Here is a 23,997-nt window from a genome sequence, read left to right on the forward strand (position 1 = left end):
AAAGTTAGTACTTTGTATTTATAGTTGTTGTGTGTATCTTTCAATAAATTCATTTTAAAGTACAATTGACAATTATTAGAATCAAATGCAGAGTTTTGATTTTTTGAAAACACTACCAAATTTGAGCTAAAAAAATTGATTGGGTTAAAGGAATATAAAATTCTAATTACTTTTTTTAAAAAAAAAAATATTCAATGAAAATAAGTTATAAAGATTTCAAATATGTTTATAAAATTTAAAATTAAATATTTTTAAACGTAAAAATAAATAACTTTAAGCAGACTAACTTTACACGTGAAAAGAATTAAAATAATTATAAATTAATTAAATTTCAATGATGATCATCACTCAATAATGGCGACTAACAATCTTTTTAATATCTATTATGTTTTACTCTAATTAATACAAAATATTTTTGTAAAAACAGCTTTAACTTTATACTTTATAGAAAAATATTTTATTTATTATTTAATTATTTAATAAATATATCATTTTAATACACTTGTAAATATAATATATATATATATGTATATAAATCTCCTCCTAAACCTGACTTGTGCGTTCAACAACGTCGGCCCTTCAGTCTAAATAGTCATACGCTCATATGTCTGCGTTTGTTTTATTCTTTAATAATTTTTCCAAAATTTTTCTTTTAAGTTTTTAATTTACAAAATAAATTTAAAATTAAAAAGGTGTAATAAATTTTAGAACAATAAATATTTCTTGCAATTTTGATGAAGATCTCCCATAAATATGTGTGTGTGTATATATATATATATGTACGTCCTTTGACTTTGGAAAACATCGGTGATTAATTCTTCTAATCATCCCCTTAAATATAGGGAACTAAATTAATAAACCAAAAAAAAAAAGAGAAATTAATTTTGAGTATTAGAAATAATTCATTGCAAATTTCTTTCCAAATAACAGAATTTTAAAAAATATAGCCGTTGTAAATTTTCTCTAAACCTAAAATAGGGTCTTTCAAATCCAACCAATATAAAATGAAGGAGATTTCAAAATCGAAAATATATGACACAGTATATCTATTAGATTTTTCCTTCTATTTTTTCTGTCTCCAGAAAGATTGAGAGTTTGATTTTTATCAAGATTTTTGGAAGACATGGCTTCTGGTCGTTGTGCAGCTTGTAAATATTTGAGAAGAAGATGTCCTCAAGATTGTATTTTCTCTCCTTATTTTCCTTCAAATAATCCTCAAAGATTTGCTTTTGTCCACAAAATTTATGGTGCCAGCAATGTTGCAAAGATGCTTCAGGTAAACAAATATATCAAACATATGCATATATGAAAATAAATTTACATTGTAACATTTTTTTCTGCATGCTTAAATAAAAAATATGGATCAAACACAGATAATAACTCAATATAATACGAAAAATAAAGCAACTACGATTTCAAGCCAAATGTCCAGGTAAATGAATTACCTTCACAAAAGTGGAACAAAGTCACGAATTTGGACCTCCACGTAAACTGAGAAGAGACTGATCGATTATTTGCGAATTCCTTTGTTTTGTATGCAGCAACTGCCAAGTCATCTAAGAGGTCAAGCAGTAGATTCATTGTATTTTGAGGCACAATGTAGGATTGAAGATCCTGTGTACGGCTGTGTTGGGATCATCTCTGTATTACATAACCAGATCCAGAAGGCAGAGAATCAGCTTGCCAGGACTCAGGCTGAGATTGCTGTGTACAGCTCCCGTGCAAATCCACTTCAACTTCCTCAACAACAACAATTTGAAGCAAACCCAATTTTCATCAACAGTTCCTGGCCGAAGCTAGAACAATATGGCACTGGCACTAGTAGTTTTGCAGCTGCTAATTTCAACTATCAATCTCCATATGGGTTTAATTAGATTTTCTTGCATGACACGAGAAAAGATTAGCTGCTTTTGTAAAATAAGGTGTTCGAATAAGATTTGAGCGTATTAACCTATTGTTGTCAGTTCCTCTACAATAGATAATTTGTTTTTGCTCTTCAAACATACGGTAATTAACAGTAAAATTAACCAATTTAATTACATTGTTAGCTTCTTTCTTGGCGAGGAAGGCATCTGTTAAACCCGTCTTTGAAGGCAGAGAAGCCTCCAACAGCGCTGAATCCTAAAGCATACACACAAGAACCGAGTAAGGCAACATAATCACCATGGATCCGTACTCCTATCGTAGCATGTTTAATTAATCTAAAACAGTTTTAAATTAGTTACCTCTTGATCACTTAAGGATCTAGATAAATCATTAATCACCATGAATTTAATCATGGATTTCACATAACCTCCATCGCTGCTGCTGTACTTCATAAGTCATCAAGAGAGTACAAGAAAGACGATCGGTGCCTCGCAGATCAGCCACACATCCATAACTGTTTGGCAGCTGCCCATCAATGACCTTTGTTGCAGTTATAGCATATTACTTGCACCAGCGGCAGCTGTTCAGTACTGGCAATCTCATTGTCAGTCAACAAGAGAAGAAAAAGTCGCGGAGTTTGGCACATAAGGATTCAAGAGTATGTCTTTTTTTTATTTGTCTACAAGTAATCTTCCTTCATTTTTCCAAGGCTTTGGTAAAGATTCCCTGTGCTGCCACAATCACCGTTGTCAGGTTCCTGAGGAGCTCGGTGTTTATTTTATCATTGACCTTTTTCAAAAAAAAAAATTCATTATGAAATGAAATTCCAATAGGTTAATCATTAAGAATTCTAGTAAACAAATCTAAGAGAATGTTAAGAATTCCAGTAAACAAATATTAAGAGAATAAAAATAATAAAATACTAATCACAGAAAGTAAAAAGTACCTCATCATTTTTTTCTGAGGTTCTTCCATTCCAGATAGCCTCTGAAAATTAAAGAAAGACAAAAGAGTAGCATTAAGTGATTATTCAATGCCTATTAACAGAAATATGGAGTTACTACTTAAAGAACAGCAGATACAACATCAAATATAGAAAAAGGCCAGAGAGTAAACAGATAACATGCATTCAGTCAAACATTAGGCTAATTAATATTAGGGGTACAAACCAAATACAGTAAGGCGTTACTACTAGGTTTAAAAGATCCGGTATTAGAAAATGAGGGAAGGTGCTAAACAGATAATGTACCTAGCTAGTGATGATGACGACCAACATATCAGAGCAGCTGCTGCACAAGACACGTGCAGTATACAATGAGAGAACGCAAAGTGCAAGGAGAACAGACGGTATTTTTCAGTACTCCAAAAAAACTCAAATGTGACAAAAGAAGATAAGATATGAATAGAGTATAGCAAGCTGATTCTAGAAAACTCCTCAGCACAAACCAACCCACTTCTTGAATGCTAATGCTGCTTCCCTCTTTTTCAGCTGTGGTTCTGTCTGGAATTTGGGCGCCTTCCCCTTGTAGAGGGTTTTATGGTACTTCAAGAAGAGGGTTCGATACTTGTATTTATCAACGAACATCTTCCCTTTCTCCATCATGTCCACAACTTCATTAGCTCGAATGAAAAATCCACCCCTGACGAACGTATAAAGCACAGAGTCAAGGAGTTCTTGGTCAAATTTCATTGAGGTTGCAGAGGCAAAAGATTTCATTTCGCCCCACAATTCTGTTACCTCGACATATTTACCCCCAATAGCAGCATAGCCGGTCACCATAGAATGGAAAGTCTGAGCATTTGGGGCATGCCCTAGAGCCCTCATCTTCTTTAGGGCCTTCTCTGCATCTTGCATCAACCTCTTCTTGCAGAAAAAATGAATCACATTGTTCCAATCATGAACTCCGCAATCTAAGCTCTGCCTGTCTTTAATTTCGTGCAAGAGTTTTGCCATTAAACCCACTTCACCATTCCCTGCACACCCTTCCACTAACATCTTAAATTCTTCATGTCCAGCTCTAGGAATTTTTCCCTCTTTCATTTCTCTGAACAAATGAAGAGCACCATCTGCATCTTTTTGAAGCACACGGGATTTCATCAAAGCCTCGTAACAGCTTGAATCTAGCTGGATCCCTGCCTTCTGAGCATCCCGTAAAAGTAATGTAACCTCAGCCGGTCGATTCGCTTCACAATATGCTTTTAAGAGGGAGGAATATACCGAAGAACCAGTCCTTACACCAGCTAAACAAATTTCATCAAGAAGGTCATGTGCCTGATCTAGCCACCCCATTGAAATACATGCATTGATAACATGAACCAGCATTGAATCATCATGAGAGACTGGGGAATCTTCTTTCTCCGCTTTAATAAGGAACTCAGCTAAATTCTTGATCTTGCCAGCTTCCAGAAAAGCCTTAACTAATTTCACATAAATTATCCCGGTCGGCTGCAGAATACCACGTTCTGATGTAATCAGTTCAACTTGTATCTGTAACTTATCCAACAACGTACCTAACATTTTTTTTGCCTCCACGTCCAAGCTTATGAAATTTTTGTCTCTACGGAACTCTTCATATGGTATTAAACCATCTGATGTTTTCTGATTCAAGCTATGCATAAAAGCCTTTCTAGGGGGAAGTTTATTGTTGACAGTTACAAAGTTAAGTGTAGCTGTACCAAGGGAATTTCGTGCTACATTTGCTTTCCTAAGCATTTTCAACACCATGTTAGAAGCAGAATCAAGGTCCCCAAATTTCAGATGGCAATTAAGCAAGCAATTATAGAACTGTCTAAACTGGATATCAGTCAGGTTACAAGCTTCATCAACATGTCTCTGAAGATTCTTTAATTCTCCTCTTCGCCCATTTCTCTCATATATCTGTGCCATTATGATCAACAGGTTTGCATCAGCTCTGACACCAATTCGAGGCATCATGTCAAGGAGCTGCTCAGCTTTTCTGGTTGTTCCAAACAGCAGGCACCCAGCCAAAACAATGTTTAAAGCAGTCGTACTAGGTTTCATGGCAATTAAAGGTGCATTACTCTTTTTACGTGGATCCACTCTGCCATCTTGGAAGAAGTAGCCTATCTCAAGAATCAACTCAGCAGCAAGGTAAGCTCCTGGTCCTGTGAATGACATATGAGCCAATATTGCGGACCAGGCTGTCACAGGAGGATATTGCTCCATCTCTACCAACTTTCTTAAAACAGTGGATGAAGGAACGGGTAGACTGCATTTGGAAAGAGCAAGAGAGAGATAAAGAAGGGCCTCCTTCTCCAGCAAGTTCTGTTTACCCTCCTCAAAAGCACGTTCAACCAACATGTAAGCCTTCTCAAGCCACTGAACATCAAGGCTCTGGGAGAACCCTGTTAGAACATTGTTCACAACAGATTTTCGAGGAAAGCCATCCATTCCCATATGCTGTTCAAACAGCTTCCATGTAGCATCATATCTACCTCCATTAATAGCATCTTGAATTTCCATGTTCAGTTTAGCCGGGTCGCGAGCTTGGACCAAAATGGTCCCAGCCACGGCTGAAAAAGATTGCATTTGATGAATAACTCTCCTCCAGACTCCTAAGCCAAAAGTGATCTTATTTAAATTTACTGATGAGAAGCCAGTGATCTCATACATCATATTATTTCCAAGATCCTGAATTTGCCACCTGGAGACTCGAGCACTGAGTAAGGGAAACAACATTGAGGGGCAAATGGGTGGTGCGCGATGCCTTATTATCCTCATAGGTATCATTTTCTTCACCAAATAACAGCAAAATGCTGAGTCGAAAACAAACAGATAAATAAACACCCATAAGTTAAAATGGTACAACAATATCATCATTCAATAGGTTTTCCCCAAATGCTAGACTTTCTACTTGAAAAACATAGAATATAGTTTGATGTTCAGTCAAATTTTTGGTTGCCGCAAAAGAATAAGTAGGTCCTGTGCATGCAGTCAAAAACTAAGATCATAAACTAAGAGTAAAAATGAGACTAAATACGGTAATGAATCAGTACCATGTTGTCTCAAAAGATCCAACATGACATAATGAGGGAGGTGGTGAAGGGGTACATTTCCGTGCCACAACCCAATGCAACGGACTCCAGGAAAAATAAATTCATAAAATACTTGAATGAGCTGCCACTTATCCAACTAGAAATGAGGTCAGACGCTAAATCATGCATTGGCCAATGCAAAAATAAATAATCCTCTTAAGCAATATGCAAAAAGAGAAAGTAGCAGATAAACAATACATGCAGTATTAACTTCATAACCATATCAACATTATCCTCGAGTAATATGTAAAAGCAGAAAGTAGCAGAAAAACAAATAAATGCAGTATTAACTTCATAACCACGTCAACATTATCTTTATCCTGAAAATGCCCCAATTCCGACCCCATCTCAAGTAAGCAAATATAAACTAGTCAATACAAAACATTGAGATTTTTGCAATTCCAAATACCAAAAAAGAAAAAAAAAAAAATTAGACTGCCTATTATCTCTGAGACTGGATTGTAAAAAAATCTGGACAGCAAGGATAACTCCCAAATTGTAACACCCAAATTTAATTTTAATGTAATTTAAAATTAATTTATAAATGTAATTTTTTAATTTTAATTTAGTGTAAAAATGGACAAAATTTGATGGAGGATGAAATTGAAAACGATTTTGGGAAACATTAGTAAAAATTTGGGTTCTGTGAGTATTTTTGAAAGAAAAATCGGAAACCGATGGTCAAAATGCAATTTAGAAAACTTGTGTCATGTAGGATGCCCGATCAGCAGCCCCAGCGAAGCAGAACGCGCCGCGTGGCAACGGACGCTGATAGGGTGCCACGCGGGCGATCCACATGTCCGCGATCTAACTGCTCAGATTTGTTCCCGCACGCACAGACGGCCTGGATGTGTTCCCTTCCCAAACACGATCAGACGGCTTAGATTAGATCGTGATGAACTGTCCATATTCACTCCCTATTTAATTGCAATCGGACAATGCAGATCAAACGCGATAGACGGTCCAGATCAGATGGGGACGGATATAAATAATCCTCTTTACACTAAACTCTAACTCTAGCTGCCAGATGCCCTCGCCGGAGAAGAAAACCCGGCCGCCCAGAAGGAGAGCCGCCGCCATCCGCCGCTACGTTGGAGCTACTTCCGACCGCCAAAAGAGGTAAAAATTTATCATTTTGCTTGAAATTCAATTTTAAACACCCCCATGGCCAAATAAGAGCAAAAGGACCGACTGATTGGCTAGAAAACGCGGGCAAAGCCCGATAGCGCCGCCACAGAGAATTTCACAAAATGCCTCCAATGAGGCCCTTTCCGATTCCCATTCTGCGTAATTTTTCCACCGTTGTGATCACCGTTTCCTTCTCTATAGGTTAACCGGAGCAAAACACCCAACTGCAACATGAGTCAGAGGAGCTGCTGCACCGGAAAGTCCAGCCTCTAGTGAGTTTCGATTTTTTATATTTTTTCAGTCAATCGAGACCCCTTAACGTATTTTCTTGTAGGGATTGATGCAAAATCGGCCAAAAAGAACCGACCCGAAGCGGACTGTCACCGTGAGTGGCGGCGCCGTCGCCGGAGCATGGCGGAGCCACTATGCCAGAATTCCGAAATTGGTTAAAATTGGGTCATGAGACTGATTTTGGGTTTTTTGGGACCTTTGTAGGTACTTATAGCGCGTTTTAATTTAAAAAAAAAAAACATTTAGGGAATTCGGGGACAGTCAGTAGGCGCAGTCAATAATTTAGCTTTTTGGGCATCAAATTGAGTAAAAATCTCTCACCTTATTCTCTGTTATAAAATTAAAGTCTAATTAACGATAAATACGGTATTTTGTTACAATTTAGAAAATGTTCATAATTAATTACAGATTACTAATAGAGATAGAACCGAAAATTATCTATTATTGTTCTGTTGATTGTTTTTATAGTTTAAATGCATGATAGTACCTTATTGATTGATTTTATAATTTTAAATGCGTGTATTGTTTATTTTATGTGTTTACAGCTGAATTGGAAAAAATTGAGGTTAAAGGTAAACAAAAAAATGTGTAATTAAGTGAATGGATGAAACGGCAGCCTTACTGAATATTCTGAGAGATGGTGGACAGATCGGATACATAGGAAACCCTACCGCGAACGTTGTCTCATACCGGACGGAGTATCGAGATTTGGTAATTTGACACTCATACCAGACAGGGTATGAGGACGGCCCGCTTCACCCTCATACCGGACGGGGTATTGAGGTTTAGTAATTTGGTGTTCATACCGGACGAGATATGGAGACGGTTCCTTAATTAAGAATATTAAAAGAAATGGTTCACGCGTAATGGGGACATCCCTATGAACCCCCATAGATACCAGCAGGTTGATAAAAATGGATAGTTATTGTTTTGGTTATTTGAATATGAAAGTATAATATGTAATATGTTGCCGATTACATATGAAATTATGATATGTATAATGTTTTGTTTCTATAGGTTATTTTTGTAAATCTCGTTATGGTAAGTGAACGGTAACTAGTTTTATTGTCAATAAATGAATTTGTTTAATTAAGAACTCCATTAGTTGTTTTGATTTTCTACCAACCTTCATTTCTGTGTCGGTGAGTGGCGTGATATTCTTACTGAATTAGTGTACCTCATTTCTTATTTAACTATTTCATATCAAAAGAACTAGCATCCGGAACCCGATTCACAAGAAGGTTGCGAATAGAATGATAATTTTATTTAATTTTTGTTTATTTCCTTAATTTTTTTATTTCTTTCCAAATGATAATTCTTTTATCACTATTTGATACTTTAAGTTATTGTATAAGAAATATAAAACTTAACTATTTATTCTGCTTCCACACTTAATTCGTAATTTATTTTTTTTAAAATTTTTGGAATCGTTACACAAATAATCATAAAAAAAATGTTCATTTTCGCAACTCAATGATCCAGAAATATTAAACTCTCGCAACCCAAAAGTACAAAATGCAAAATCACCACATAGGCAGTAATCATGCATGTAAAGAATACCAAGACGAAAGGGAAAGATATAAACCACAGACTCACATTTCTTCTCATGTTAACTCATATCCAAACCATAACTTCATCTGTTAAATATTTACATCATTGATCACAATACATTCTGAATGGACAGTACACTTTATATTTCAAAAAAAAAAAAAATGGACAGTACACTTGAGCACCAACACATATTTCATGTCAAATTCAGTCTTCAAAAGAAATGAAGGAGCATCATAATCCAAGGCCAGAGAAATACTGATATTATTCTAACTCCGGTAGACTCAAAGCAAATTACCACAAATAAACACTAAATATTAAATTTGATTAATTCTTGAAATCCAAAACTCGATTAATTATGAAATTCCATCTGAGAAGCAAAAGGTGAAGTAAACTAAACTGAAGAAACATATTCATATAACTTAATCAAATGAGTCAAACAAAAGTATTTTTATTATCTCCTATTCAAACAGCCACCATATAGAATGAATTCAATACAGAGAACTAAGAGGCTTACATGGAAAATTACCTAGGTGGAATACCGACTTGCTGTCGAGGTACCTTCAAATCAGCTTCAAGGCCTTGTGCATCCTGTTTCCTCACCGATTCTTCCTTTTCTCCGTTAATTTTTTCGAACTCTTCTTTTTCTTTCACTCTTTTCCCCTCTAGTCTCAGTCAATATCTCAGCCTCTCGCCTGGCTCTCCGTCTCTCTTTCTTCTCCCTCTGTACCAGCTCTTGGGTCTCTCTCTCATTTACTGCAAACCAGGCCCCTTATGTTTTTTTCTCAATCTCCCTTCCTACTTGCTCTTGTTCCTCACAGCGAATATCCCTCCGTTATCCCCTCTCTATTCTTTCTCTCTTTCTCTACTTCACTCTCAAAAAACCCCTCCTTCTCAAATCACTTCTCTTTTGGCTTGCCATCCTCCTCTTTTTTCGTCCAAAAATGAAAACCCTTTGCATCTGTACGTTTCTCCTCTTTGTCGTTCACCGGACACAGGCGGAAGAGATCAGAGAAACGGCCAAAACGTCGACGTTTGGAAGGAAGAGAACTGGTTCATGGGCTGGGATTTTTGGGTTTGTTTTTGGGCATTAAAGTAGGCTTATGGGCTTTGGGCTGAATAAAAAATCAATCATGAATGTTAAAGACCATATTAAATTGTCCATTAATAACAAATTGAATAAAACAGAGTAGGATTATCAAGATTATAGCTGAGAAGATAATAAAAAGGAGAGAAGAAAACTACTGCAACAAAGCTTCTTAAACATCTTTAATAGCATTGAATTATAATCTCTCACTTTTGGTGCATATCTAACAATGACTTTATATTGTTGTTATTAGCTTCCACATGTTGGTATATATGTGTGTTTTGGTGCATATATGAAGTTTTTGAATCAATCATGAATATTAAAGACTTCCGGCTGTTCTGATAGCAGAGAACCGAGCCAAGGGAACAGCTTCAATTTCAGCACAAGACTCTGCAACTCTACGGTTAAACTCTTGTGAAATCAAGTTCTCGAGCTGCAATAAGTGCATAATCAACTCTTTTTCCCTGCTGAACTGTCCTTGCTTGAGAGCCTCTGTCAATGCTCTTTTTCCCTGCTAACATTTACCTCCATGTATTCCCACCAAAAATGCCAAATACCATTAAATTTAACATGTAATATCATATTAACAGCATTAACCACCGCTAGTTAAAGAGAAGAATTAAATTCAAAAATTTTCTAAAATACAGAAATTAATTTGATAAAAAATTAATACAGAAACTAATTTTAATAAAAATTAATAGTACATAGATTAAATTATTATTTTAGCATATTTGAGAAAAGTAGAAACTCTACAACAGAGTCACTGAATGAAAAATGGGGGGAAAGAGATTGAAAAAAAAAAAAAAGAAGTCAGAAAGAAACAATGGAGAAATTGTGATTATCATATTTACAAGGATCCAAAGTGTTCAGGTGGCCAGATCCTCCAAAACACTTTGGCTTGAAGAGGGAATAAGGAACAGGTCCAAAATTTCTGGAATCGTGAGAATTGTAAATGTAGTCCCCCTGTATCCAAACATGGCCTTTAGGAACCACAACAGTAGTCTAACCTCCATCACTGTTTTGATTGTAGGTGATACGATCACCCTCCATACTAATCACGCGCTTTGTAATTATCCTGGTAGGAAGCTCGGGAGATCTTACGAGCACAATATCTCCAGGGCCCACTTTTCCAAGTGCAGTCGATATCCGCTCCGCCAAGACTAGATCGCCCCACACGTTTAGGGTGGGCACCATGCTGGGACCATAAGTGAGAGCAGCAGTACATACATAAGTGTTGGTCACATGGAGCCAACAAAATAATTTTCCTACCCATAAACTCTTTTCAAAGCCTTCCTTTACCAAACTGCTCCATGCTCTCAGATTCCTCACACCCATATCTCTATCTACTTTGTTTGCTTGCACCTGGAAACTGGAAATTTAAGATCCAATTTTAAGAACTGCTAACAATGCCTTACTTCTAACACTAATCCCAAACATTAAGACATACATGCTTCCCATGCAACCCAGTAAATCAACACAAACTCTACTTCATGGAATTGTTTCAATAAGGTTTCCTACAGACACTTTTCATGCTCATATTTGGAAAGCAACCAAATCCATTTAAAATATGTTTGGCCATTCAATATCATCCCTATATTGTTTGATCTACTGAAAGAAAATCCATGATCTTCATTTCATCCATCATCTAAATTGATGTATATTACAAACTGCAAAGTCATGAAGGTGAAGAGAAAAAGAAAAGAAAGGGAGAAACAAGGTATGCTGTCCTAGCAAATCATCAAAAACCCGATATGTCTATGTTCTCTCCACAATGTTCAAAACTTCATTACTACCACTTTCTCTTCACTCTATTCTCTCTTCCACCCAAATACTACAGCCGAATTTTCCCCGGTTCTCTCTCACTCTCTCTATTTCCCTTACACCCCAGAACCTGAAATTCTTTCCCCTCCTGATCTCTCTATTTTTCTCACTTCCTTCACAGAATACCTAGTGTCACAACACGGGTGACAAGGCGTGGCAAAAGGCACCACAAAAAAGAAATGTTGAAATAATTTCAAATTTTAGTTATCACTAATCCATTTAGGGTGGGCCTAGAAACCAAAATACTTACTGATCCCATGTGGAAATGTCTAAGGCACCCCACCTAGTAGTATAGTTTCATTGATTTTGATTAAAGTTTTCTAATATTTTTTCTGAGTGTAAAGGATCATAGAACTAACTAAAGCTCTTGTATACGAGTTAGGTTGAACCACAACAAAAACACAAAAACCATAACTACATGAATAAGGTTAATGCCACGGTAGTAACTAAAGACAGAGAGACAACATATAATTTTGAAGCAAACTAATAATTGTTAGGCACATCTTTTCAACCTCCAAACTTAGTCAAACAATAGTGAACATCAAGGCACTCAATGCATCTACGTCAGCCAGCTTCAAATAACGCACATAAGATTTTTTTTAAAGAAAAGACAATTAAAAAGCCGAAAAAGGACCATGCCTAAGTTTATCAATTTACTATAAAACTGAAAAATGAACGTTGTTAAAGAAAAATAAGCAATGATGCATAAAATAGCATATCTAAAAGAAAAATTTGCTGAGCATGATACTAGACTTAATAGGTAAAAAATCTCCAAACGAATTAATGCAGTCACGTACAACTCCAATCAAGAAAACAATATCATTTTAATGAAGCCCATGTAGACAAATTAAGTGAAAAATGTCATCAAGAATGAGGAATCACCATGGCATTACGAAATTAAAAACTAAAGAAACATAGGAAAAGGCAAAAGCAAATCAAACTACTTAAACTAAAAGACAAAGGAATGAGCCAGACATAAACATAAGAATGAAAGATGAATGCAATCTTATAACCTGAAAGCAAAAAACAAGAAACATAAAGTTAAGAAAGTAAAAGGATGTAACTAGGTAGCAATTCCATTCAATCGCTAGTGTGAAACATCACATTCGCGTTCATATTCAAATGCACAAACAGAAACTAAATCCAATTACCGTCCAAAACCCGAGAGCTCAGCCTTGTATCTCTATTTTCAATTCCAGCCTCTAATTTCTTCTTTCTCCCCTCTGAAATCCACTCAACCTCCTCTCTATTTGATATGCCTTCCTAATCTCCTTCTGCTCTACTCTTCTTCGTAAAAAAAAAAAAACCGCCGTTTTATCCTCCTCTACTTTTTTCCTTCTCTCTCTCTCTCTCTCTCCTCCGGTCTGCTTCTTCCTTACAAAGCCGAAATGCCACCCCTTCTTTAGTTCTGCTACTCTCTCATTTTAAAGTCTTTTAATCCCCTCCAAATCGACTCGCTCTCGAAAACCTTAAAAGCCCTCTGTCATACTTTCCTCGGCTCACTCTCCCTAAGCTCCCATTTTCCCTCTCAAGCTCGTCTTCCCTCTCTCCCTTTAATCGCCTTTGTTTTCTTGCCTCCTCCACCCTCTCAAATCGCGTCCCTACTCTCTCATCTCCCCGAAACCGAAGGCCCCTTCTACAGCCATGCGTTCACGACTCTCTTCTTTTCTCATGTAACGGCTTCTGCTCTCAGCCCAGCGGTTTTCGCGCGTGGCTCGTTTCTTTGTTGCTCATGTACCCTGTCTCTCCTTGTCGTCTTCGCAAGCCCCTTCACTCACGCCTGCTCAGCCCTCTCTCGCTCTCCCTCCGTGCCGTTCTGCAGCTTTGTTGTTTAAGTTTTGGTCATTCTTTGAAGCAGAAGAAAGACCCAAATGAAACGATACCGTTTCCGAGAGAAGGTGCACCTGTCACCCCTTCAAAGGAATTTTGTGTTTGGAAACGGAACGGGTTGTGATTTTTTGTTTGTGGGGTTTGGGTCATGTGATGAGCTTTTGGATTAAATGAAAAAGAGTTGACTTGAGGGAAGATGTTAAAATACAAAAGATATTTAGGTCTTCTTCTATCTATAATTTATTCCTACCCAGTAATATTATGCAAGTAATATCATAGATTACAAATGAAAATAAGTAAAATTACATAATTTTTTTATAACTATTTAAAAATCTTTACATATGCACCATATCACTTGTTATAACATAGTCATGCAAAAATTAAGATGTAATAACCAGAATGCATTTACTTGAAGCATCTTCACAAGATTGCTGGCGCCGTAGATTTTGTGGACAAAAGCAAATCTTTAGGATTACTGGAAGCAAAATAAGGAGAGAGAATGCAATCTTGAGGGCACCTTCTTCTCAAATACTTGCAAGCTGCACCACAATCATAACTCATTTGAGAAGAAGCTTTCTCACTGTGTTTTTAGCACACAGAGACCCACATGAATAATTAGCAGCAATTTACTTTCTCCCACATTTATATAATTTGGAATTTAAGGCTTAAGCAAATGCAAATAGCCATATCTGACTGCAGTTCGTGAATTACGGGTTGAAATGTCCAACGGCAGCTCGTAGCAAAGGTGCATTTCATCCTCTTCTGCAATTTTGTTGGAGCAGGAATCCAAGGACATAAGAATTAGGTATCACTAAAAGCTCAAAAGATTGTTGATTCCCCATTTAACAGAACCAATCTTGAAGAACATCTACCAGGTTGAACCGCGAGCCTCAGCAATAAAATTTGCCCCTAAATGTTCTATATATTCTTGAAAATAACTGGAGGGCTAGCTCCTTCATATTCTACCTCTTGAAAGTAACCCTTGAAAACAGAAGCAATAGAATTCAACTTCAATGGCAAAGAAGTTAAATCATTCTCCAACAAATTTACCCTCTACTAAGGCGTACAACAGACTTCACTTACACACATTTTGCTTGTTAGTTTTATGAGCTTATGTGTTTCTTCATCCAAATGAACATTGTCCTTCTTCATCCGCTCAGTAACTACGAGTGGCATTTTGCCAGCTTTGGCATAAGTCCTTAGGAGTGAATTGTATACCTCAATGCTTACATGGCCAGCCTTCCGAAGAATAACCAAAAGCTTCTCTGCTTCTTTGTAATTGCCTTGATCCTCAAGTTTATTAAATACTTCTCTAATCAACTTTACATTTGGATCCCATTTCTTCACAGAACCAACAGCTTTCTTAAAGCAATCCATTACTTTTTCCGCTTGCTCATTTTTCAAATAACCCCATGTAAGAATTTCCCAAGTTGTGTAACAAGGGATTATGCCTTTTTGCACTATCCGATGGTAAAAATTTTCAGCCATTTCCATCTGGTCTCTGTTTATGTAAGCTGCAAGAATTATGTTTGGAATCCTAGCATCCCCAGTTCCAGAAACAGACTCCCATTCATTGTACAGACTTTCAGCTTCTTCAAATTCCCCAAGTTTCACAAGCGAAGATATCATGCATGTATACTCAACATCATTCATTTTGCGGAAGCATGATTTCATCTTCTTCCAGATTCGACGAACCCCTTCCTTATCTCTAATGTTTGTATGCAAACTAATAAGAGATGAATAAGCAACTCTATTTTTTCGAGAAGCCCTCTTCTCCATCTCCTTCAGTGTAAAGGCTGCCTTTTCAAGTTGTTGCTTTTTTATGTACAAGTTGGTTAAGGCACTGTATGTTACCCAGTCTGGATCTAGTTTGGCCTTCTTTAGCTCAAGAAAAACTTTTTCTGCAGTGTCCACATCATTTTGCATGGTACAGACTGTTAACCATAAGTTATAGGTAACAGTATCTGGTGAAGTGTTTCTCTTTAATTCCTGAATTACTCCTTGAACCTTCTCTAGCTGCCCGTTTGAAATGAACAATGATAGCATATGGTTGTATGGCAGGGGACATTTCAGGAAACCACACTCTGACATTTTTTGCACTAGAGCCTCAGCTTTAACAGACAATTTGTTCTGGACATACGTATGAAGAAGAGCTGTACAAGTGGGTGCACCTCTCATACGATCAGGAAGATCTTCAAAAAATTTTTCCGCACTGTTCAAACCACGGACTTTTGCAATCAAGTCCAAGTGGACAGCAAAATCGCCAGGCAGAAGCTTCATATCTTGCTGAAGTGTCATCCATTCACATATCTGCATGCATAATGAAATTGATTTTACAAAACATAAGGCAGAATATGCAATAAAATTTCTCATCAGCTCAAACCCACAAAAAATATATTGACAGTTGCTGGAATAAAAAATCATCTAGTAATCTCTAACCTATAAGGAGAAAAGTAACCTCAACATGCAACAAAGAAATTTTGCAATCAGGACTATTTACATGATCAAACCAAGACTAATGTGACCGAACAGAAATCAAGTGATGACAGAAACAGACAGTGATGACACTTGAATCTTAAAATATATTCTGACAGAAGAAAGGGAAGAACTTATGCTGCCCAAGTATTTCCCAAGACCAAGCAGAGAGGTATTACACATTTCACACTTCTAATTCATGGTTGCATCGGTTGGTGGTATAAGTACTAGCTATACCTTTCAGTTTTGTGCACTATTTTCGGAATGCTATAATGTAACAGATAATGCTCACGGTTTGAGATCTACTATCATGGTTTTTTGCAAAACTGCATATTAAACACAGTGATTGAGATTATCAAAAAACACAACGATTAAACTTTTAACACACCGTAGAGGAAGCTACTAGTTAAAAATATGTCCTCCAACAGTCATTTCCTAGGAACTCTTAATAAAAAAAATACACAATGCATTTTATCAACATCAACCGTGCAGTAGGTCTTGTACTCATTCAGAACAAGAATGAGGCACAAACTAAATTCTGAAGCTCAAGCAAAAACCCTCACAAACTACCATACTAGGGGACATTTCATGTTCACTACATATGAGCCCTGCTAGTTATGAATGCAACGCTGATCCTTACAGATCCGTACCTATTTTCTAGTAGGAGACTGAGGTAGAAATTTCTTCCACTTTGCAGTTCGGCATTTGAAATAAAGTACTTGCTTTTGGCAAATTCCTCATCCTTGTTGCCAATTTCTATAAATTATGAAAGACAAAACCACAAAGTAAAGACAAGTAGTTGATATTTACTATCTAATTGCATGAGCATGATTGACTCCTCACAAAACCTTGTAATCTCATTAAAATATCTCTAAGCAAATCAAAGTTGACTCTCTACAATAAAAAAATTATGCAGCAAATTCGAACTTTTTGGTGCAGAAAACAAACATTTTAACAAAATGCTTGAAAATCTTTGTCATCGTTGTAATGCTCCACTCTTACATCGAAAAAAAATATGTTTTTGAACATCATATACCGGTTCAAGTCACACACTAACAACTGCTTGAGCTTAGGCCAGGGCTTGGTATGTGAGGAACACTGGAACTACCATAGAGAGTAGAGAGCAAAATGTATTCCTTAAGCAGAACCAATTCAATTCAGAATAAACAACTTCAAACTCGAAAACCCACATGATAAATCATGAATAAAAATTTGGAAAGAAAGAGACCAGTCAGTTTCATTCCTTTCATAATTAAATTTTTAAAACAGTAAAAAGTATAGTAGATGGAACAAGTAAACTGCTAGAAGATAACTGAGACCTCAAGTGCGTGCTTGTAGCGCTTGAGCTTACGAAGCTCCCTTACGATCCGATTGAGCTCGTACTTGCGCACCGTGTGCCCCTCCTCTTTCCATTTCCGTATAGCAATGACGGCACTGCGTTTCGGGAATACAAGGCTCAACAACCTCCGCCCCAGTGTGTCCCGCCCTTTTGTTCCGCTTCTTAAGCCATCATTAACTCCCCCACCTTTTAACACCGATTCTCCCACTGCATCCGCCGCCGTTGCCGTTGTGAAAAAGCGCGCAGCGGACATAACGGTTGTCTTAACTGACCGGAGCAGCATCTTCGCTTGAGATATCACTGCGTGGGCTTGATAAATGTTGGTTTCTGGCTGTAATAAATAAGTTTGATGCTCAATCAAAACGTTGGTCTCAGCAAAAGAACAAACAGGTAGAGTGCATGCAGTCAAACATTAAACGAACAAATCAAAAAGTAAATGAACGAGTACTGGGAATGATTCATTACTGGATTTTAAAATGTTCAAGCTGACCAAATGAGGGAAATGGTGAAGAGATTATGTTAGGTACCTAGCCTGTCATTAGTACCGAGGCATCAGAGAAGATAGAGAGGACATGGGGGATATGGATATAATATATGAGAGTAGACAGAGAGAGTGTTTTGTATTTTAAATTTATTGTTTTATATTGAAGTACTAGTTTTTAAAGAAATAAATTTCCTCTTGTAAAAGATATTTTCTTTTAATTATATAGAATATAAATTCGATAAAATAATGAGAATTTATTAAATACACAAAAATGAAATTTTGACTACCACTTCGTTTTCAGTAAAAAAATTATTAGATTAAATTTTTATTTTATTATATCTACTTCAAATAAAAAAATATAATCTTCATATAATGAACAATTTGTTTAAATATATTATATGATTCGTTAAAATTAAAATTAAAAATATAATCCTCATATAATATATAATTCGTTCAAATTAAATTCAATTTAATAAACACACTAATTAATAAAATTTTTAATTTAATTCAATATTTTAATATTCTACTATTTGATAAAAATCCTAAAAAAATGTGAAAGATAAACATTGTAAATATTAAAAAGAAATATTTTTTAATTTAGCTAATATACTCAATTATCCTCTTTATTACATCATATTAAAATTAATAATATATGCATAAGGACAAGATAAATAATAAACAAATAAAAAGTTTTTAAAGCCTTATGAACTACTTACTCTTGGTTCATAAATCTCCTTTTTAAGCTTGCAAAACTTTTATCCATTACTTTAGCCTATATTTTTTCTGTGTCAATGCCTTCACCAGAAATCCAGCGGTTCATTCAACAACCGACACGGTAAGGGCTTAGATAAAATTGCCTTTAAGAACTTCAGGGGAAAGGAAAAGAAAAGCATTTTGAGAAGGAAACAAAGGAAATTTCAGGGTATCTATTTTTCTTTCCTGACAAAAAGTCTACACAATCCTTTCGGTAAATTCTCAATATACAAGAAGAACATCAACATTCAACATTCCTTCTGTTTCAAGGAATTACTCTTTTCTTGGTTATGAAGGTGTTACGATTCTGTACAACCTGGTAAACAGCTTTCAAGGAACCAACTTCGACAAGCTGCCTCCTGCCAACATAAAATATAAGATGAAGAACTTAGACGATAGACAAAATTTAATAGACAAAACAAGGTCTCGAATTACTGATCTCTACCACTAGCAAATGGAGACCTATGAACATGTTGCAAGCAATTCAATAAGATGCCCACTAACCAGACACCCTTCAACAGCATCTTTAAACTTTATAACTAACATATTCTAGTAGTGTTAAACATAAATAACGACACATTTGGATCACAACAAAAACGAAGACATAACAGAGTAAAGAAGAACCACTATTGAGTTAGAGAAATTACCAGAAAAGAGAGTTTAGTACCTTAAAAATACTTCCAGGGAGACTTTTTAATGTCTGAGTAAATTTACAGTTGACCCGCTTATTAAATGGAAGGTAATCAAACTATAAATTGCAAAATCTCCACTTAGAGGCAGCAAAACTACAATGTATTTAACAATGCAAGAAAATCCATTGATTCCTCATCTTCCTTAACAACCTGCTCAAATTCAGAATTCAAAATCAATCAGAATGTGCTCCTGCACCTTAAACCAGAACAATGGAACAAGATTAAACCAAAAGAAATTGAATGTGCAATCGCCTATTCCCAAATCTAAAATTGCATGGCAAGCCATCATTAATGTTTGACATTCAATCTTGACCATTATGCATTTGTCACTTTATACATTTGTAAAAAATTATTTTATCCAATTTGCACGCATTCCATGGACAAGCATCCTTGTAGACGGAATCAACTTCACACCTCCAGCTCAAACATCAACGTATAATCCCTGGAGTCCTCAATCCAGTTTATAGTTACAAAAATGTAATTGCATGAGCAAGGAAGTTTTCAGTCACACATTTTGAAAGGATCTGCAATTTATAGTTTCACCAAACTCACATTGGTATTACTTCCATATTTCTTCTCCCATATATAAATCAGAACTATTACATGGATCCAACTGAAATAGTCTGTCACTCAATTACTTAATAAAGACTTTGCTTTTTCTCCAGGTCTTTGACTGCTTAAAGAGAAACCAATTAAATCATGCAGGACATACAATGAATCTATATTCAGATAGCCAACAAATATTTAAGCGTACAAGAGTCCAAACATTAATAACATACCTCAACAGGGGTATCTTTTGGCAGACCCATGTGCCCCAGAATATCATAACCTACTTGCTTCCAGTCAATCTCCTCTTCATCGTCTAACTCTCTGTGGCTATCTAACTTAACCCTGTCATTTTGAAAAGACCTTCCCACCCAAACGTGTAGAATGGAATCCTCATTTTGGCTTACACCAGGCCTTGGAGAGAAGATTGCAATGGCAGATTTGGAATCCAGATCACTCCTACTAAATTTTGTAATATTTTCCATATTGGGCCAGCGACATACTAAAGGATACATATGGTCACACCTTTTTGAAACACTACCCTCCCTATAATTTGAGGCTTCAGAATCGAGACCTTTTGAAGGAAAATTTTTCCATGGTTCACAGAAGTTATTGACAGAAGCAGCTTCCTTATCACGTGAATCAGTATCAGCTACTCTACCAGTAGATAACTTCAATTTAGGCTCCTTGGAATCAAATACAATTTCTATACTATCTTCCTGACATAAGGTGTAAGCGCTATCATTTGTCTGAATACCATCCTTTTGACTATCACAAACACTTGACGTAGCCTTTGAGACTCTAGTATTATCAGCCATCCCTGGCAGCTTTAGAGACTTTGACAAGCTACCCCGACGCTCTGCAAGAGAGGGCGAAGCTTTTTTAATTGCTAATGGGAACTGAGAATATGACTGTGATGAGGAATCAACACAATGATATTGTGGACCATTTGTTATGGAAGAAGAAGTTTTTGATGAACTGAGAGACAGGTTAGAAAGGTTTGTCAAGGTTGAAGACGCAGGACGAAAGGTTGAAGGAGCGGAAGGAGAACCGAGTGTTGATTCTAAAGAACACTTTGAACTGGTGCTTGAATCAGATGAGATGGAATCTGGAGAAAGATATGGAGAGGAAGAAGATGACGATGATGAAGGTGATGATGAATGCACTATCATCATAGAATCAGAATAAACCCTGGAGAGCACTATCTTGGGTGCACACACAAACTCCTTTAAAACACCAGAGGCAAACTTACGCCTGAGTGCACTCCAACTGCTTTCTCTAACAGGCAGGTGTGTTTCATGTTCATTATCTGATGATGCAAATGGGGGTACAAAACCCCCCATAATAGCTTTCTGGAAAATTTCAAAATCAACATTGTAGATGTCCAGTTTCCTCTCACCTGGACGAATCTTAGGTGTTGCTTCCCCAAAATCCACCCTATTTCCAGATTTATCCATCAAAGGTAAAAGGTTAGTAAAAGCATCCCAAAAATAAACAGGTTCTTCCCCTTCCTTGACTATGAAAATTGGCACCTGTACTTTCTCGTACCGAACAATCTGACAGACAGCTCCTCTTGCATCCCTTTCCATAATAGATTCACAATTCCTACCAATCCAAATATATATTGCAGAAGGTACGTGAACAATAAATGCACCTCTTGAATCTAGAGCAGATGGAGAAGGATCATTCAACATTTTTGGGACTAGATGCAAAGGATCATAGGGAGAGTGAGGTGCAATTCTATACATCCTTAGTAAAGAACTGGGGCTGAGTGGAAATGCATGAACCCTCTTCTGACACTGTAACAACTGGCAAGCAAAGCCCATATTTGGATCAGCAATACCTCTTGCTGCCTTCACATCTTGAAATGCATCATCAAAACTTCGTCCTTCTCTCCACATCAGATATGCTATTACCAATGAAGTAGATCGAGACACGCCCTGGCAACAATGGACTAAAACTCTTCCACCTTGTTCTCTAACATCTTCAAAATAATCAAAAACATCATAAAGAATACTGGTAATATCCTCAGATGGACTGTCCTGTAACCACAGGGTTCTGTACACAAAATCGGACTTGAAGTACTCAGGACATACAAAACCGACACAGTTTAAAACATGGGTAATGCCATTCCGCTTTAGAATATCTTTATCCCTAGCAACAGCATCTCCACCAAGATATACATGTTCGGCCACCTTTGAGCATTCCTTATCGAAGAATGCAATCCTGTCCTTCTTCCCACCATTCTTGTCTGGGTTTCGCTGAATTGATGACAAATCAAGCTTTGATCTTTCACCACTCTTGTTCCCACTCGGGGTTGGTGGCTGTGGCCACTCACCAAGATCATCAGAACCTGCTTTGGGCCATTCATCCAAGCTTCTTCGGGCAATAGATAGTGGTTGTAAAGGTGGCAAACAAGACCTTGCTTTGCAGTTCTGTTGTGCCCGTGGAGTTAAAGGAACAGGAAGTCTACGATTTTGACCATCATTGTTGCCGATATTACCACTTGGATCTGACAAGTCTTTCTCTTCAGTCTCTGGGTTTTGAAGCGAAGTACGAGATGAGGACCATGAGGCTGAGCGCCAGAACATTTTCCTGGAGCCAGGAAGCTGGCAAGGAGCCCGAGGATTACTGGCTGCATCCTCTTTTCCCACCATGCCCACTTTGAATTATCAACAAAAATCAAGAGGCAAACACAGAAAACTAATCAAACCCTATTTTGCCACCATGACCAGTTCAAAAACCACCACGCCCACTTCAATAAATCAGAAAAGAAACTTGACCCAGGACCAGAAATCAACTTAAATCTCAACTTTCCACCAACACCCTATCAATTTCACCAAATCCAGACTCTTGGATGGAAAAGCTGCTCCTCCACCACGCAGACTAACACAAACTCTGTACAGAGTTTCAAGGAAAGCCTGTAAACCGAATAAAATATAAATTTCTGGCTTTCCTGCATTGAATTGTTAACAAGACGGGATTGACCAGAGCAGTGAGAAACCAAACACACATCAGATCAACATAAGTTTGCATAAACTGTTAACTGCAGCCACGAAATTAACCAGAAATCAAACCGACTATCTAATCAAAATAAGTAATCTAAAACCAATATTCTACTAGTTTAAAGCGAATCCATAATTTTAAGCAAGGAAATCTAGTGTGAAGAAGCTCAAAAATTCGAACACCACAAGTCATCAGGTACAGATAGTCCATGAAGCGAAAAAACAGAAAGACAAAAACCCTTTAGCTTTGTTGCATGGAAGTAGAACTTTAAGCCGAAACTAAAAGAAAATTAAACGAATTCACAAGAAAGACAAAAATAGCAAGTGATTATCTGATCTCCTAGGGTTTCCAATTTCCAGATGTAATATCAAAATGAAACAACACAGGAAATAATGGAATGGGAGAAATAAGAACTCACAGGGTAGTAACCAGAAGATAGCAATGAAGGCGAACACTTCCTACAGAGAGAGAGAGAGAGAGAGAGAGAGAGAGAAAGAGAGAGAGGTGGAAGAAGAAGAGGGCTAAAGGCAGAGGAAGAAGAGAAAGAGAGAAAGAAAGAGAGAGGCAGTAGCAGTCTTTTTCTGTGAACGGTTTTATTTCTCTCTTTGCTTTATTGACTGAGAGAGAGAGAAAGAGAGAGAAAGAGAGAGAGAGAGAGAGAGAGAGAGAGAGAGAGAGAGAGAGTTGGTGTGAAATCTTAAAAACTAAAATTAAAAAAAAAATAAAGATAATTAAGTTTTTATTCAATAAACTTATTTTATTTCCTTTTTTTTCTTAAATTTTACTCGGAAATAAATTTATTTAAATATTTTAATTTAATTTATATATTAGAAAATTGGATAACTTAAATTATTTATGTTAGGGCTTTCCAATAATTATTTTTATTAAATTTATATTTTTTTATAAATATAATTAATGGTAAAGTAAATATAATAGATATGGGAATTTAATTTTCAGTCTTAACTTCTAGATGACTCATGAATACATACATATATAAAAAATATAGATAACATGGTAATGGCATAACTTTCACGATAGTGACAAATTTTAATGCATATCTTGTGTATTCATATAT

The 23,997-nt window shown here is 36.5% G+C and overlaps 4 protein-coding genes across 11 annotated transcripts; 1 reads left to right on the forward strand and 3 right to left on the reverse strand.

Moving 5' to 3' along the window:
* The first annotated feature begins 1,123 nt into the window (after positions 1-1,123).
* On the forward strand, positions 1,124-1,874 carry LOC110823911 (LOB domain-containing protein 23-like). The gene is made up of 2 exons (XM_022054408.2): positions 1,124-1,276; positions 1,542-1,874. The coding sequence occupies exons 1-2, from the start codon at positions 1,124-1,126 to the stop codon at positions 1,872-1,874; spliced, it is 486 nt and encodes a 161-aa protein (XP_021910100.2).
* Positions 1,278-9,936, reverse strand: LOC110823912 (Pentatricopeptide repeat (PPR) superfamily protein). Of its 2 annotated transcripts, none has more exons than XM_088212954.1 (5): positions 9,407-9,936; positions 3,116-5,643; positions 2,813-2,853; positions 2,226-2,655; positions 1,278-2,121 (listed from the first exon to the last, which is right to left on the reverse strand). In XM_088212954.1, exon 2 carries the CDS (start codon positions 5,615-5,617, stop codon positions 3,302-3,304), a length of 2,316 nt encoding a protein of 771 aa, XP_088069080.1. In that variant the 5' UTR covers positions 5,618-5,643; positions 9,407-9,936; the 3' UTR covers positions 1,278-2,121; positions 2,226-2,655; positions 2,813-2,853; positions 3,116-3,301. The 2 variants fall into 2 exon arrangements, with proteins under 2 accessions (XP_088069080.1, XP_088069079.1); XM_088212953.1 differs by having other exon boundaries at positions 9,419-9,935.
* A 1,300-nt stretch (positions 9,937-11,236) lies between these two features.
* On the reverse strand, positions 11,237-18,779 carry LOC110806646 (Pentatricopeptide repeat (PPR) superfamily protein). 5 transcript variants are annotated; one of them, XM_088212958.1, is made up of 5 exons: positions 18,642-18,771; positions 17,907-17,973; positions 17,422-17,772; positions 14,037-15,937; positions 11,237-11,345 (listed from the first exon to the last, which is right to left on the reverse strand). In XM_088212958.1, the coding sequence occupies exons 3-4, from the start codon at positions 17,722-17,724 to the stop codon at positions 14,684-14,686; spliced, it is 1,557 nt and encodes a 518-aa protein (XP_088069084.1). In that variant the 5' UTR covers positions 17,725-17,772; positions 17,907-17,973; positions 18,642-18,771; the 3' UTR covers positions 11,237-11,345; positions 14,037-14,683. The 5 variants fall into 5 exon arrangements, with proteins under 5 accessions (XP_088069084.1, XP_088069085.1, XP_088069082.1 ...); XM_088212959.1 differs by lacking the exon at positions 17,907-17,973 and having other exon boundaries at positions 18,642-18,779; XM_088212956.1 differs by lacking the exon at positions 18,642-18,771 and having other exon boundaries at positions 17,969-18,127.
* A 54-nt stretch (positions 18,780-18,833) lies between these two features.
* Positions 18,834-23,527, reverse strand: MKP1 (mitogen-activated protein kinase phosphatase 1). 3 transcript variants are annotated; one of them, XM_088212952.1, is made up of 4 exons: positions 23,341-23,527; positions 20,150-22,837; positions 19,346-19,520; positions 18,834-19,037 (listed from the first exon to the last, which is right to left on the reverse strand). In XM_088212952.1, the coding sequence occupies exons 2-3, from the start codon at positions 22,571-22,573 to the stop codon at positions 19,464-19,466; spliced, it is 2,481 nt and encodes an 826-aa protein (XP_088069078.1). In that variant the 5' UTR covers positions 22,574-22,837; positions 23,341-23,527; the 3' UTR covers positions 18,834-19,037; positions 19,346-19,463. The 3 variants fall into 3 exon arrangements, with proteins under 3 accessions (XP_088069078.1, XP_088069077.1, XP_088069076.1); XM_088212951.1 differs by having other exon boundaries at positions 20,150-22,872; XM_088212950.1 differs by having other exon boundaries at positions 20,150-22,962.
* Positions 23,528-23,997: the final 470 nt, after the last annotated feature.

This window comes from Carica papaya, chromosome 2 (assembly GCF_054855325.1).
Source record: "Carica papaya isolate Zhongbai chromosome 2, ASM5485532v1, whole genome shotgun sequence".
In the NCBI taxonomy this organism is placed as follows: Eukaryota; Viridiplantae; Streptophyta; class Magnoliopsida; order Brassicales; family Caricaceae; genus Carica; species Carica papaya.

Bases quoted from the DNA above. Each gene is read 5' to 3' on its own strand.
- LOC110823911 (XM_022054408.2), top strand. From the start codon at position 1,124: ATGGCTTCTGGTCGTTGTGCAGCTTGTAAATATTTGAGAAGAAGATGT. The intron at 1,277-1,541 runs GTAAACAAATAT...TTTTGTATGCAG, and splicing joins ATGTTGCAAAGATGCTTCAG to CAACTGCCAAGTCATCTAAG.
- LOC110823912 (XM_088212954.1), bottom strand. From the start codon at position 5,617: ATGATACCTATGAGGATAATAAGGCATCGCGCACCACCCATTTGCCCC.
- LOC110806646 (XM_088212959.1), bottom strand. From the start codon at position 17,724: ATGCTGCTCCGGTCAGTTAAGACAACCGTTATGTCCGCTGCGCGCTTT. The intron at 15,938-17,421 runs GTCTCAGTTATC...TTATGCATGCAG, and splicing joins GCTACAAGCACGCACTTGAG to ATATGTGAATGGATGACACT.
- MKP1 (XM_088212952.1), bottom strand. From the start codon at position 22,573: ATGGTGGGAAAAGAGGATGCAGCCAGTAATCCTCGGGCTCCTTGCCAG. The intron at 19,521-20,149 runs GTATGTTATTAA...GAATTTGAGCAG, and splicing joins CAAAAGATACCCCTGTTGAG to GTTGTTAAGGAAGATGAGGA.